General features: G+C 39.3%; 1 protein-coding gene across 1 annotated transcript in view; it reads right to left on the bottom strand.

Annotated features, from left to right (window-relative positions):
• Positions 1 to 950: 950 nt before the first annotated feature.
• TAF1 (TAF1 RNA polymerase II, TATA box binding protein (TBP)-associated factor, 250kDa) overlaps positions 951 to 13,722 on the bottom strand; it is a 119,106-nt gene continuing 106,334 nt past the window's right edge. Inside the window, exons 35-38 of the mRNA XM_006868546.1 lie at positions 6,183 to 6,308; positions 4,876 to 5,032; positions 4,113 to 4,290; positions 951 to 1,413 (exon numbers count right to left, since the gene is read on the bottom strand). Of these exons, the coding sequence (XP_006868608.1) occupies positions 1,194 to 1,413; positions 4,113 to 4,290; positions 4,876 to 5,032; positions 6,183 to 6,308 (681 nt within the window). The 3' untranslated portion in view covers positions 951 to 1,193. The remainder of the gene's footprint in view (positions 1,414 to 4,112; positions 4,291 to 4,875; positions 5,033 to 6,182; positions 6,309 to 13,722) is intronic.

Raw genomic sequence — 13,722 nt, 5'->3', positions numbered from 1 at the left:
TGTGCATAAGGTTGCTATGAGTTGGTATCGACTTGTTGGCACCTTACAACAACAAATTCTTTCTGGAACCAAAAAAAAAAACTAGGAACACACTCTGCCATTTCTAGACTTGACCTTTCTACTTCATGTTACGCTGCCTGGAGCTTTCTATCTGGCAAACTCCTAATTCTGCAACAGTTTAAAAATTACCTCTAGGAAGACTTCCTTGACTGTTTTCAGACATGATCACTTCTCAATTTTCTCCTATACTTTATTTAATTGCACTTATATCATAGTTCTGTGATGATTCATTAACAGTTTCAATTCCATCCTCCCTTCCCTCCCCCAGGTACCCACTCTTTGGGTAAAGGGGATTTGTCTTACTTATCTTTGCATCCCAAGGATCTGATAGAGTGCTTGTCATGGAGCAGATCCTCAATAACATTATTTATTGAGGAGTTTATGATTAAAGGAACATTTTATGAGTACCTACTATGCACAGAACCATATTCAAAGCATGAAAAGAAACAGAAAACACAGTCTTTGCACTAAGGAACATAACCATTTCCCCTTGGGGCAGAGGGACAAAAACACATTAACATGGCAACATATCATTTCTGACACACAGGCTGTGTCAAAGGTTTATAATTATCTGCCGCAAATCCATTTAGGAACAAGGCACTATGTAATCAAATAAATAAACAACTGGCAGTTTGTCTGACAGGTTTGTTTTTAAGTGGGGAATGGTACAGAGTCCACTAGAATCCAATTCTCTGTCCCAGCAGGAGTGCTACTAACCTGTTCCAGCCTACAAGGTAGAAAATTGAGATGATACCTTGCTTAGAAAATTTCTAATACATCAAGAGGATGTAAAGTTGTTAGTCCTTTCATAATTTCTCTTCCTTTCCCAGGGAAAAATGATGTCAAGAATAAATGGAGTTAAAGGAAAGCATTGGAGGAGGGTTCTACCTCTCTTTTGCTTGGTAGGGGTGGGGGAAGGGGTTGCTTTACTTTAAACCAAAGGGGAACATTTGCCCCAGGAAGATCATGAGAGGTGATTTATTATCATTACTTACTATTTCTTTTAAAGGCTAAGGTTAGTTAATCTGATCATTTCAGGATCAGACACTGTACAAATATAAACAAATTGGGGAAAGGTGAACCACCTAAGCTGGAGAACAGGGAAGGCTGACCAAGGAGGCCCAAAGGAAGCCTCATTCATCAGAGTCCAAGTCACTGTCCCCAGCAATGGAGTGGAAATCCTCACTGTCCTCCTCATCCTCTGACAGGTGAACCTGGCTTAGTACGCTCGGCCCAGAGCGCTGCTCTTCCTCTTCATCTTCTTCCTCCTCTGATACCTCATACCCACCGATGCTGCTGAAGCTTGTGTCTTGGGTATTAGACTTGGGATCAGGCTCCTCATAGCTCCCATAACTGAGAAGAGAAATATATCATCTCTCAAGCTTGGACACCATCCTCTAGCTGACCAGTCCCATTCTCAATGTTACCAAGGGATAAGCCCAACTTGCCTCCCCTGAAAACTAAAATGACTGGTTCTGGACTATTCTATAGGTCACAGAGAGAAAAATGATCCTGTGTCCAGAAACATCAACTTGCCAACATCATTCATATACACAAAAATGTGAATGAAAGAAACTCTCCTATAACAACAACACACAGTGAGTGCCAGCTTATATGACCGTAAATGCTCTGACAGTCTCATGGTTTCATCTACCACTTAAAGCCTCATTCCCTACATATTCAGTTAGTCAACAGTCATATCCTTTCCACCCCTAGTGATTACCCATTGTTATCACTGTCCTACACTACTAAAATAAAGTCTTCATGCCTCCAGTTTTGCTCTCCTCCAATTCATTCAGTTTGTCTTCACACTTCTGCCAGAGTTCTCTTTATTTTTTGTTTATTCTTAATTTTACTTGAAGCAAAAACAAAAGAAAAACTACACAAGTAAAACACGTTGATTGAGAAAAAATTAGAATACACCAGAAAAAAAAATCATCAACAACTCCACTATCCAGAGACATTCTTTTGGTATATGACCTATCTAATTTTTTTCCTATGTAATTATATGCATAAACTTTTTTTTTAATTAAAAAAATTGGGACACTCTCTGTACGCTTCAGGAATCTGTTTTATCCACTAATGATAATGGACATCTTTCAGTGTCATAAACATATATCTACAGCATTGTAGTAGCTACATGGTATTCCACTAACATGGTTTAAGTTTTTTCACTAGGACATTTACGCTATTGCTAAATTTTCCACTATTAGGAACAATGCTATGATAACATCGTTAAACAAAACATCTTGAAGAAGGTATTTTGTTATTCTCATAGAATAATTTCCTAAACATAGACTTTTGGACCAAAGAGGGTATACATATCTCTAAGTTTTTGATTTATGATGATAAATTGCTGTACTTCCCAGAAGTATCAATTTACATTACCACCAGTAGAAGGTCCTTTTTCCCTCATACTTTCTTCCAACAATGGCCATCGCCATTCATTTTAACTGTTGCAATCTGACAAGTAAAAATTGTTATCTCATTGTATTATTGCATTTCCTTATTAAGGAATTTATTTTTTATAGATATACTGCTTATTTGCATTAACTTTGTGAACTATTAGTTCATGTCTTTTGCCCTTTCTTTCTTCTGGAACAGAACAATCTTTCTAAAATGTAATTCTGATCATACTATTCATTCAATGCCAGTCCAAAAATTTCAGGTCCCCTTCATGAGTTAGTCACTCATCTCTGATTATACTCTTATATTGGTAAATCAAAAGCTCCAGCCACAATGAACTACTTGAGTTTTCTGAGTGTTTCAGGTCTCTCTGTCTTCACATATGTACCCTTGTTCTCTGGAATGCTCTTTGCTTTCTTCTCCATCTAGCTAATTCCTACTTGTATTTGTCTCAGTTTCCTTCTCTTATTATCTTCTCTCTCCCAACCCCTACCCAAGTTCCAGACAAGTCCTGTGGTTGCCTATCACAGCACATATCGGAGTCCTGGTGTAGAACTGTAGGATAAGCACTAGACTGCAAGGTCAGTTTGAACCGCAAGGTTGGTGGTCCAAACCCACCAGCTGCTCCTCAGAAACCCTACACGTCGGAACCAACTTGATGGCACAACATCATTATTATGTTGTGACCGCCTGTTTACCTGTTTTAGGTCTCCCACTAACTGAACTCCTTGAAGAAAGGGATCATATTTTAGTTATTTTTGTATTAGTGATAAATAATTGCTGAATGGATACGTAAGTAAGACTCTAACTGCTTGCTGATGACCAAAGCTCGTTTTTTTATTTCCTTTCCCACCCCACTTGTTCTTCCTCTTTCATACTGTAATGGCATTCCTACATTCATTAATTATCTGAATTCCTTACCTCCTAAATTCAATTGGTCTACCTTCTAAATAGCTCTGAATACATCCCGTTGTTTCCTCTACTGCCCCTGACAGATCCACGTTATCCCAAGAGTTATTTAATATACAGATTTTAAGTTACTTCCCTCTCCTTAAAGTGACAATTCCCATTACCCATAGGATAAAATCTAAGTATCTTAACATGTCATTTAAAGTCTTCCACAATATAATCCCTTGCTATTCCTGGAGTCTTTTAGCTCTATAACATACTTTATGTTATTTCTGTGCCTTTGAACAAATTGATCCATCTATAAAGATCTCCCCACCTGCTGCTACCATATCTACTTAGTAGACTCCTATTCATCCTTTAAGGCCCAGTTTAAATGTCTCCTTCTGTGAACTGTCCCTGATTACTCCATGCAGAGTGAGACACTCCTTCCTTTCTCAATGGTACCTTGGCACTTTGAACTTACTTATGCTATAGCACTCATCGCATTTTTCATCACATTTTATCTGTAATGATTTGGTAGTGTCAGTCTCTTCCACTAGACTTTAAGTCCCTCAAGGGCATGATATGTCTTGATTCTCTCTGTTATCTGTCTCACCAGGGCCTAGCACATTGCTTGGCCATAGTAGGTGCTCAGGAAATGTTTAATGGAAACATCAAAAAGTAATCTGATGCTGAACCCTTTGATATCATAGCTGGACAGTGATATCACTGCCCTGTATCATGTTGCTGCCTATTACCTGATGTTGCTATCCTCCAAACCATGGGAAGCCTCCCCACCGTCTCCCTCAAAGGACATCATGCTTTCTTCATTTTCCATGCCCATCCTTGTGTTCTCCTGAAGCATGCGGGGTTGTTTGGGTCTAATCCCACTGGAACCCACATCAGAGTCACTTCCACTTTCACTCAACTGGATAGCTGTAGAAAGGGAAAGATCCTGGAGATTATTCAGAGATAAGCTTGACAGAATTAAAATCTTCGGTTTGCTCTTCCAAAACTGCACATCTATTTACACAGGCATCTTGCATGTATATACTCTTTCCCTGAGAGGCTTCTCTTCTAACTGCCTGGGGTCAACATTGGCAAGATCTATAGTTGGGACACTGAATTCAAATAAACATTTCCTTTTTCCATCTCAATCCAACTTAACTGTTTGTTTGCTTGTTTCCCCACCCTGATTACCACCTTCTATAAGCAGGAGAATATCCCAAATTAGTATTTTTCTTAATTTTCCTTTACACTTTCTTCTCTTTAGCAAATATTTAAATCAGAACTACTACTTAGGCATTGTCTTTTTCCTTGCCATCTTTTTTTCCCCTCCTGTGCCATTATTTTCTCACTTCATCTGAAACTAGTGAATATGATCATCCTATGAGCAAGTGTTTAGTACTCACAAGTCTATTATTGGGACTTCAATAACACATGCAGCCAAGAGCTTCCTGTCTAGTCCTGAAGGTGCTATGGTGAGTTACATAGGAACCGAAACAAAAGAGCTAGACTTACCAGAAAAGGGATTATCTCCTTCTTCATCACTCCCAGCATCTTCCTCATCATCCTCTCCTTCAGACATAAGCAAATCCTCATATAGAACACTGGCTTGAGGCTGTTGTACAGTTCCTTCCTCTTCCTCTGCAAGATCACCATCTCCATCTTCACCTTCCTAAATGAGACCAACTGAGCGTCAAACTCTCATTAACTGACCAAGAGACCAGAAGCCACCACCAGCCACCCTTGCTGCCTCACAAGAATTTTTGTGGATAAAGTTGTTTAGCTGGTTCCAAGTATTAAAGTCAGACTGGGAGCTCACTACAGAGACCTCTGATAATACCTTGATATTTGGCTTGCCCCATACTGTTGGGGCTCCTATCATATAAGAGTATAATATAACCATAAGCTTTCTGTAAGTATACTCACTGGGGCTGGAGTCTTAGGTTTCCCATCCTCCTCCTCATCATACCCTTCAATATCTACATCAGAGTCTTCCTCGCCCAGCCTACCTCGGCCCTGGTGCATCTGAGTAAGGAACACAAATAGCACATCATTGAGGGACATGCCAGTAGGAGGAGTTAACCAAGGGCTGTCACCCAGTACTGATACTCCTCCCTGATATCCAAGCCAATCCCACTGCTAGTGGGGGCTGTTTACATAGCACAAGGCATGTGCATTTTCCCCCATTGATTCTTTGGAAAAAAAGAGGTAGGGTAAAAACCCAAAGAACAGGAAGTAAGGTCTACTCTTACTGTATTATCAAAAGGCGACTCTTCCTTTCTAAATAAAGTTTTCCTTAGATTATGTTGCACTCAGGGTAAAACCCTTCTGCAGTCTGTACTCTTCAGTGGAACTCTGACTGAAAACAGCTGGTAAAATGGTTTGATTTCAGATAAGGAGTTTCTTCTGATACCTCTAGAACAATCCAATTAATTTTTACTTAACATATAATCTTAATTTAAATTATGACATAACATTCAGTAAAGTAGCAGGGCAAACTACTTTGAACTATGTCTCTGAATGCAATTGGTCTTTCTAGTCACCTGTCAGGTTGCTCTGAGGCCTTTATATTTTTCATACTTGTGATTCCCTGAACTGCTGCTATGATTTACTCTGCCTATGGGAACAAACAGAAGACAATGCTAGTCATATGACCTGCTACCAGCTCACCTTGAAATCCTTTTTCTAAGTCTTCATTGCCAGGGCCAAGGTGCCCAGTCATCCTTGGTATATGTCCTAAGACACCACCACCACTGCCTCTACCCTCTAACTCCCAAGCATACTACCTAACAATCTTGCTAAGAGAAAAAAGAACATCCTACCTGTGTTACCTGCTTTTCTGGAGTGGTGGTGGAAATATCTAGGACAGACATATTGCTCTCATCTTGAAATACAGAAGCATCTCGAGACATACTGAGAGATGTGTTGGTATCATACAAATCAGGAGGCTGTGGCACAAAATACACAGCTTAGCATTTGTTTAGGGAAGAGAGCAAAAAATTCAGATAACTCCCTTTAGAGCATTCACTGCAGAAAAAGGTCACGTGGTGCAATCCAGTTAAAGAGAAAATAGTTTGGCAAAGTTTATGGACAGGTATTAGAGATCCTTATAAATTCTGGTCAATAGTAACCTAGCTTGTTCTATGACTTGTCTTACTGTTTTTAGGCCCAGGGTTTTATGAACAGTGTTATTTTCTGATTTACAGACATCTAACGAGGAAATGGTGTGGCACTTTGGGCTAATGCGTCTGACTGCAAAGCCAGTTGTAACTCCAAGCTCGGTGGTTTAAGCTCACCAGCTGCTCCTTGGAAACTCTATCCAGGGTCACTATGAGTCAGAATCGACTAGATAGCACTTAACAACAACAAGAGGAAATGAGAGACTCCCGGTGTGGCACTGTAGGATCAGCACTGGACTGTGAACCACAAGGTCAGTAGTTCAAACCTACAAATTGCTCCTCAGAAACCCTACACAGGGTCACTAGAAGTCAGAATCGACTTGGTAACACTTAACAAGAAGAAATGGAAGAAAGTCTGACAAGTGCATGGAATGGTTTTGATACCTATGAGCTTGTTAGACTATATTATGAGGCAAAACAGCATGGTGAACTAGCAAAAAGGCTTTGAAGTAAACCACCCTGGGTTTGAAACTGGCTTCATCTACCTTTAAAAGTTATTTCATCTTTCTAGTCTTTGGTTTCCTCAATGATAAAACATGATGGTAATGTTCATTTCATAGGATTCTTATGAGAATTAAAAGACATGTGTAAGCTCCTTACCCAACAAATAATTTCCCTCTCCTGAAAAGAACAGTGAGTTAGCAAGAGGACTATTAAATGATAGCAAGACATGATGGGATAATAAGAGATACAGCTAGGAAAGTTACCAAGTCTGAGGGTAGAAATATTACATAGCCAATTTAAAAATCATGTTTTCAAAGAATATTTAATGAAATGATAAAATGCTCATTTAACATAAAAGGGAAAAAGTAAGACAAAATTATATTGACTGATGGTGAATTAGGCAAGACACGCTACACAGATCTCTATACAATAAAGACACGAGACCAGATGACACAAATATGAATGATAATCTTGGAACCATAACCTTCAGAGGAAAAGATCGAGAAGTAGCGTGAACACAAACTAGGAGAAGAGGTTAAACACAGGTGAGAGAAGAGATGGGTGAAACTGTGGTACAGCCATTTTAAACTTTTGGAAGCACACAAACGCTCTCTGACAGCTGGTGACAAGAAAGGTGGAATCTGTCCTTCTGCCCCATATCCTCCTGGTGACCAGAGCATGAAAGGTTACCTACCCATTGACAGGGTACGCCCACTATACTATAACAGACTGAGGTTGAGCCAAGCCAGGTGTACCTCCCCCACTTCTGGAGGAGCCTGAAATCCACTTTATCAGACCAGCAGAATTAGCAGTGTTGGGTCCTGGCTACCCCTGGGAAGCCGAGAACTCCATTCATAATCAGCTGCCCTGCCTCCTCTCAGAAAACCTCTGGGTATGTAATAAAAGAGTTCCTTTTGGGAACAAGCACCCTGACTTTAGCCACCTTCTGGGGCAGCAGTAACTACTTTCCAGATCAGGTGCCCTGAACAACATCTAGGCCTGCAGAAACATCGATGACCAGGTGTACCATCTCTTCATCCTACTCCCAACCCCCTAGAGCTCCTTGGCTAACAGAGATTGTTGATCCATAACAAATACCCTGTCCCAACCCCCACAGTTTTCTCCTCTATGTGTCCTTCCCCGTCCCACTTTATTCCTTTCCCTCTCATTTTTAATCTTCTCTTTTTTCCTTCCGCTTTTAAAATTTTTTTCTCTTTAGCATTTTTTGTCCTTCCCTAGTTTTCCGTACTGTATTATTTAACATCTTTTTTCATTTTTCTTCCCTTTTTTATCTTTCATTAATTTTTTTCTTACTGTTGTTTGCTTGCTTTCCCCTTGCTTTTATAAAAAAAAAATTTTTTTGCTGTCTCCCCCCCACCCGCCTCATTTTTTCCCCTGTCCCACCTGAAGGAAGACAGCAATAATGCCCACTCAGCCTAGCCACATTCATATCACCTGCAGCCCCAGCTACCGGGCGAGAGCCTCTAACCTGATCATTGCTAAACAGCAGTCAACAGCCAAACCTGCCCTCAACTGTGCTATATAAGCAGTAAACAGAGAACTGTGCATGCACCTACATTCTTTATCACACCCACCAGGAAATAGGTGGTGAGTGCCTAAGAATACAACAAAATACAATCTTTAATTACAAACAAATACAACATTATAATGTCTCTGAGGAAACGGACAATTTCAGTTCACACATAGCTCAAACAAGTGACAAAAATACAGAGTCAGAAGATCTTTCTGAAGAAATGGCACTGGAAATACCTGATAAGGAATTCAAGGGAGTGATAATTTAGTACCTTCAAAGGATTGAGAAAGATAAAAAAATCTGCAGATAAAAATCCTAGGAAAACACAGAAAAATATCAGAATTCAAAAAAAAACACCGAAAGAACTGATAGAAGATTAATATTAAAGTTTCAGAAATATGTAATACACAGAAAGGGTTAAGAAGTGGAAATGAATCAATGGAAGGCCAAACTAGTCAACTTGAAGACAAATTTCTCAATTATTAATCTACTAGAGAAGCAATCGGAGTCCTGGTATGGCACTATGGGCTAATGTGTTGGACAGCAAAGCCTATTTGAACTGCAAGGTCAGCAGTTCAAACTTACCAGTCGCTCCTTGGAAACCCTATACAGAGTCATTATGGGTCAGAAGAGACTCGGCAGCCCTAACAACAACAGGAGCAATCAGAAAAAAACAAAACAAAACAAAAAAACACCATCTAGAGAAAGTCTAAGAATTATGTGGAACACCATCAAGAGAAGTAACATGTGTGATCAGAACTCCAAAACAGAAAGAGACAAAAAGAACCCACTAAAAACCAAAAAAATACTAAGAAAACTGTCAAGAGTTGTTGAAAGAAAACTTCCCTAATATCATAAAAGACAAGACGATATGCATGTTAAAGAAGTTGAATGAACTCTAAACAGGATAGATCTCGAAAGAAAATTACCAAGACACATCATAATTGATTAAACCAAAGGCAAGGAAAGAATCTCCAAAACCAAAGGAAAGAATTCTGAGAGCAGCTCAGGAAAAATGAAGTTACCTACAAAAGAGGCCAATAAGACTAAGCTTTGCTTTCTTATCAGAAACCATGCAAGCCAGAAAGCTTAAATAAACTCTGAAATAAAATGTTTGCCAACAAAGAATCATATACTTAGCAAAATTGGCCCTCAAATATACCAGTGCAACTAGGACATTTCTAGACAAGCAGAAATTATAACAATTTAATAGCCAGATCAACCTCACAAGAAATACAAATGGAAGTCTTTAGCAGGCATGACACCACCTACAAGTCAACCCAGATATATTGTTGTTAAGTATCATTGAGTTGGTTTTGACTAATAGTGACCTTGTATAGGTTTTCCAAGGGGCAGCTGGTAGGTTTGAACTGCCAACCTTGTGGTTTGCAGTTCAGAGCTTATCCTACAGCACGACACCAGGAATCCGAACCAGATATGGTGGTGTTTGTGTGCCACCAAGTTGGTTCCAACTCACAGTGACCCTGTATAAGGCTTCCAAGGCTGTTAATCTTTATGGGAGCAGAAAAACTCATCTTTCTCCCACAGAGCTGAAAGATTTGAACTGCTGACATTGTGGTTAGTAGTCCAACTAATAATCCATACTGTAGTGACCCTGTATAAGGTTTCCACTGAATTTGAACTGCTGACCTTGCAGTTCAAACCAACCTTTCAGTCCAGTACACTAGCCTTCAGCACCACACAAGGACTCCAGTAATTCATACAGAAGTATCCAAATAAAAAAAACAAACCTGTAAGACTTAAAAGAGAGAACAAGAGATAACAATTTGTAATGATAACTACAAAGTAAAAAGAGGGAATAGTGTAGTTAGAGAAGTTCCAAATGGAGAAGTCAAACAGATTTCAAGACAGAACAGACTGCTTTAAACTTGGAAAGAAATACATGTGTTACTTGGGTGAAGGGGAAAGCAATATACAATTGAACATACATTCACGCTGAACAGCTGTGGTTGGGAGAGTAATAGTATACCCACAAATATATTCATAGATTTGACAGGATATTTGTATATGGGTATTTATCTTTGTTGCAAATATATCCATGAATGTGGAGGAATATACATGGGGCAAAGTTACAAAAACTTAAGACACAACCAAATATTTCAACATCAAGTTCAACTGACATAACACAGTCCACAGAGACAGTTTTGGTGAGTGACTGGGGTCTTAAGCCTTGTGAGTGGCCACAGTAGGTGCACTGTTCATCTCTCCCTGTCCAGAGGAAAGAACAGTGAGGAAAATTGAAGGCACATGAAAACAATTTGTCCAGTAGTCTAATAAGTCTTCATAACCCTGACATGAGAAGGATTAGATGGTACCTATCAACTGCTCTACTAGGCATGTGCACAGATCTCCTCGAAATTTAAAGTGACAGTTTCCACTTAAAACCAAACGGCCACCACTCATCTGTCAGTTTGTTGTACTGTGGTGGCTTGTGAGTTGCTTTGATTCTGAAAGCTATGCCACTGTTATTTTAAATACCAGCAGGGTCACCCATGGTGGACAGGTTTCAGATGAGCTTCCAGATGAAGACATACTAGGAAGAAGGAGTGATAAACTACTTCCAAATATTTAGTTACTGAAAACCTTATGAACAGCAGAGAAACACTGTCAGATAGATATAGTGACAGAAAATGAGCCCCTCAGGTTGGAAAACATTCAAAATGCGACTGGGAAAGAGCTGCCTCCTCAAAGTAGAGTTGACCATGATGACACAAATGGAGTAAAGTCCATGGGAGAAAAGCCCATGAGACCTTCATTGGCTGACGGGGCACAACTCAAAATGAAGAGAAACAGCTGTAAACATCCATTGAAAATCGGTACATGGAATGTACAAAGTATGAATCTGGGAAAATCAGAGTTGTCAAAAAGGAAATGGAAGGCATAAACATCGATATCTTAGGTATCAGTGAGCTGAAATGGACTGGTATTGGCCATTCTGAATCTTGACAACCACATGGTTTACTATGCTGGGAATGACAAATTGAAGATGAATGGTGTTGCATTCTCTAAAAGAACATATCCAGATCAGTCATGAGGTACAACGCTGTCTGTGATAGGATAATATCCATGTGCCTACAGGGAAGCCCAGTTAATACCACTATTATTCAAATTAATGCATCAACCACTAAAGCCAGTGAGGATGAAATAGGAGAATTCGATCCAACTTCTTCAATCTGAAATTGATCAAACATGCAATCAAGATGTATTGATCATTACTGGTGATTGGAATGCAAAGGTTGGGAGCAAATAGGAAGGATCAGTAGTTGGAAAATGTGACCTTGTTGATAGAATTCTGCAAAACCACTGATTTGTTCATTTCAAATACCTTCTTTAAATAGCATACACATGAACCTGACACGATGGTATACATAGAAATCAAATTGACTACATTTGCAGAAAGAGACAATGGAAAATCTCCATATCATCAGTGAAAACAAGGGCAGGGGCCGACTGTGGAAGAAATCATCAATTACTCATATGCAAATTCAAACTGAAGCTGAAGAAAATGAAAACAAGTCCACAAGAGCCAAAATATGACCTTGAATATATCCCACCTGAATTTAGAGATCATCTGAAGAACAGATTTGATAAAATAAACACTAAAGACCAAAGGCCAGAGAGTTGTGTGATGCCATCAAGAACATCATACATGAAGAAAGCAAAAAGTCTTTGAGAAGACAAGAACGAAGGAAAAGGTCAAAATGTATGTGAGAAGAGACACTGACACTTGCTCTCCAGCAAAGAGATGCTAAAGCAAATGGAAGAAATGAGGAGGTCCAAGAGCTGAACAGAAAATTTCAAAGATCAGCTCGAGAATATAAAGTCAAATATTACAACAAAATGTGCCAAGATCTTGAATGAGAAAACCAAAAGGAAAGAACATGCTCAGCATTTCTCAAGCTTGGGGAACTGAAGAAAAAATTCAAGCCTCAAGTTTCATTATTGAAAGATTCTTTGGGCAAATTACTGAATGATGCAGAAAGCGAAGATGGAAGGAATACACAGAGTCACTATATCAAATGGAAATGGTTAATGTTCAACCGTTTCAAAAGGTAGCATATGATCAAGAGCCAATGATACTGAAGGAGGAAGTCCAAGGTGCACTGAAGGAAATGGCAAAGAACAAGGCACCAGGAATTGATGGAATAAAAATGGAAATTTTTCAAGAAAGTGAAGTGGCACAGGAGGTACTCACTCATCTCTGCCAAGAAATTTGGAAGACAACTATCTGACCAACTGATTGGAAGAGATTCATATATGTGCCCATTCCAAAGAGAGGTGACCAACGGAATGTGGAAATCATGGGACAATCTCTTTGCTATCCCATGTGAGTAAAATTTTGCTAAAGGTAATACAGAAATGGCTGCAAGCATATATTGACAGAGAATTTCCAAAGGTTTAAGCCGGATTCAGAATAGGCCATGGAATGAGGCATATCATTGCTGATGTTCGATGGATCTTGGCTGAAAGCAGAGAGTATCAGAAAGATATTTACCTGTGCTTTATTGACTACAAAAAGGCTTTCGATTGTGTGGATCATGACAAGCTATGGACAACACTGTGGAGTATGAGTATTCAGGAACACTTAACTGTGCTCATGAGGAATCTGTACCTGTACCAAGAAGCAATTGTTCAAACAGAACATGGGAACACTAAATGGTTTAAAACTAAAAAAGATGTGCGACAAGGTAGTATTCTTTCACCATACTCATACAACCTGTATGCTGAACAAATAATCTGAGAAGCTAGGTTATATGAAGAAAATGTGGCATCAGGATTGGAGGAAGACTTGTTAACAACCTGAGATATGCACATGATACAACCCTGCTTGATGAAAGTGAAGAGGACTTAAAACATTTACTGATGAAGATCGAAGAGCACAGCCTTCGGTATGGATTACATCTCAATGTAAAGAAAACAAAATTCCTCACCACTGGGACCAATAAACAACATTCTTCTCAACGGAGAAAAGATGGAAGTTGTCAAGGACTTCATTCTTCTTGGACCAACCATCAACACTCTCAGAAGCAGCAGTCAAGAAATCAAACAACGCATAACACAAGATATATGTATACCAATGTTCACAGCAGCACTATTTACAATAGCAAAACGATGGAGACAGCCAAAGAGTCCATCAACTGAAGAATGGATAAACAAACTGTGATGCATACACACAATTGAATA

Source organism: Chrysochloris asiatica, unplaced genomic scaffold (genome assembly GCF_000296735.1).
Source record: "Chrysochloris asiatica unplaced genomic scaffold, ChrAsi1.0 scaffold00118, whole genome shotgun sequence".
NCBI classification, from domain to species: Eukaryota; Metazoa; Chordata; class Mammalia; order Afrosoricida; family Chrysochloridae; genus Chrysochloris; species Chrysochloris asiatica.
The sequence above is the reverse complement of the archived record's forward strand: the minus strand, read 5'-3'. Positions and strand labels throughout refer to the sequence as shown.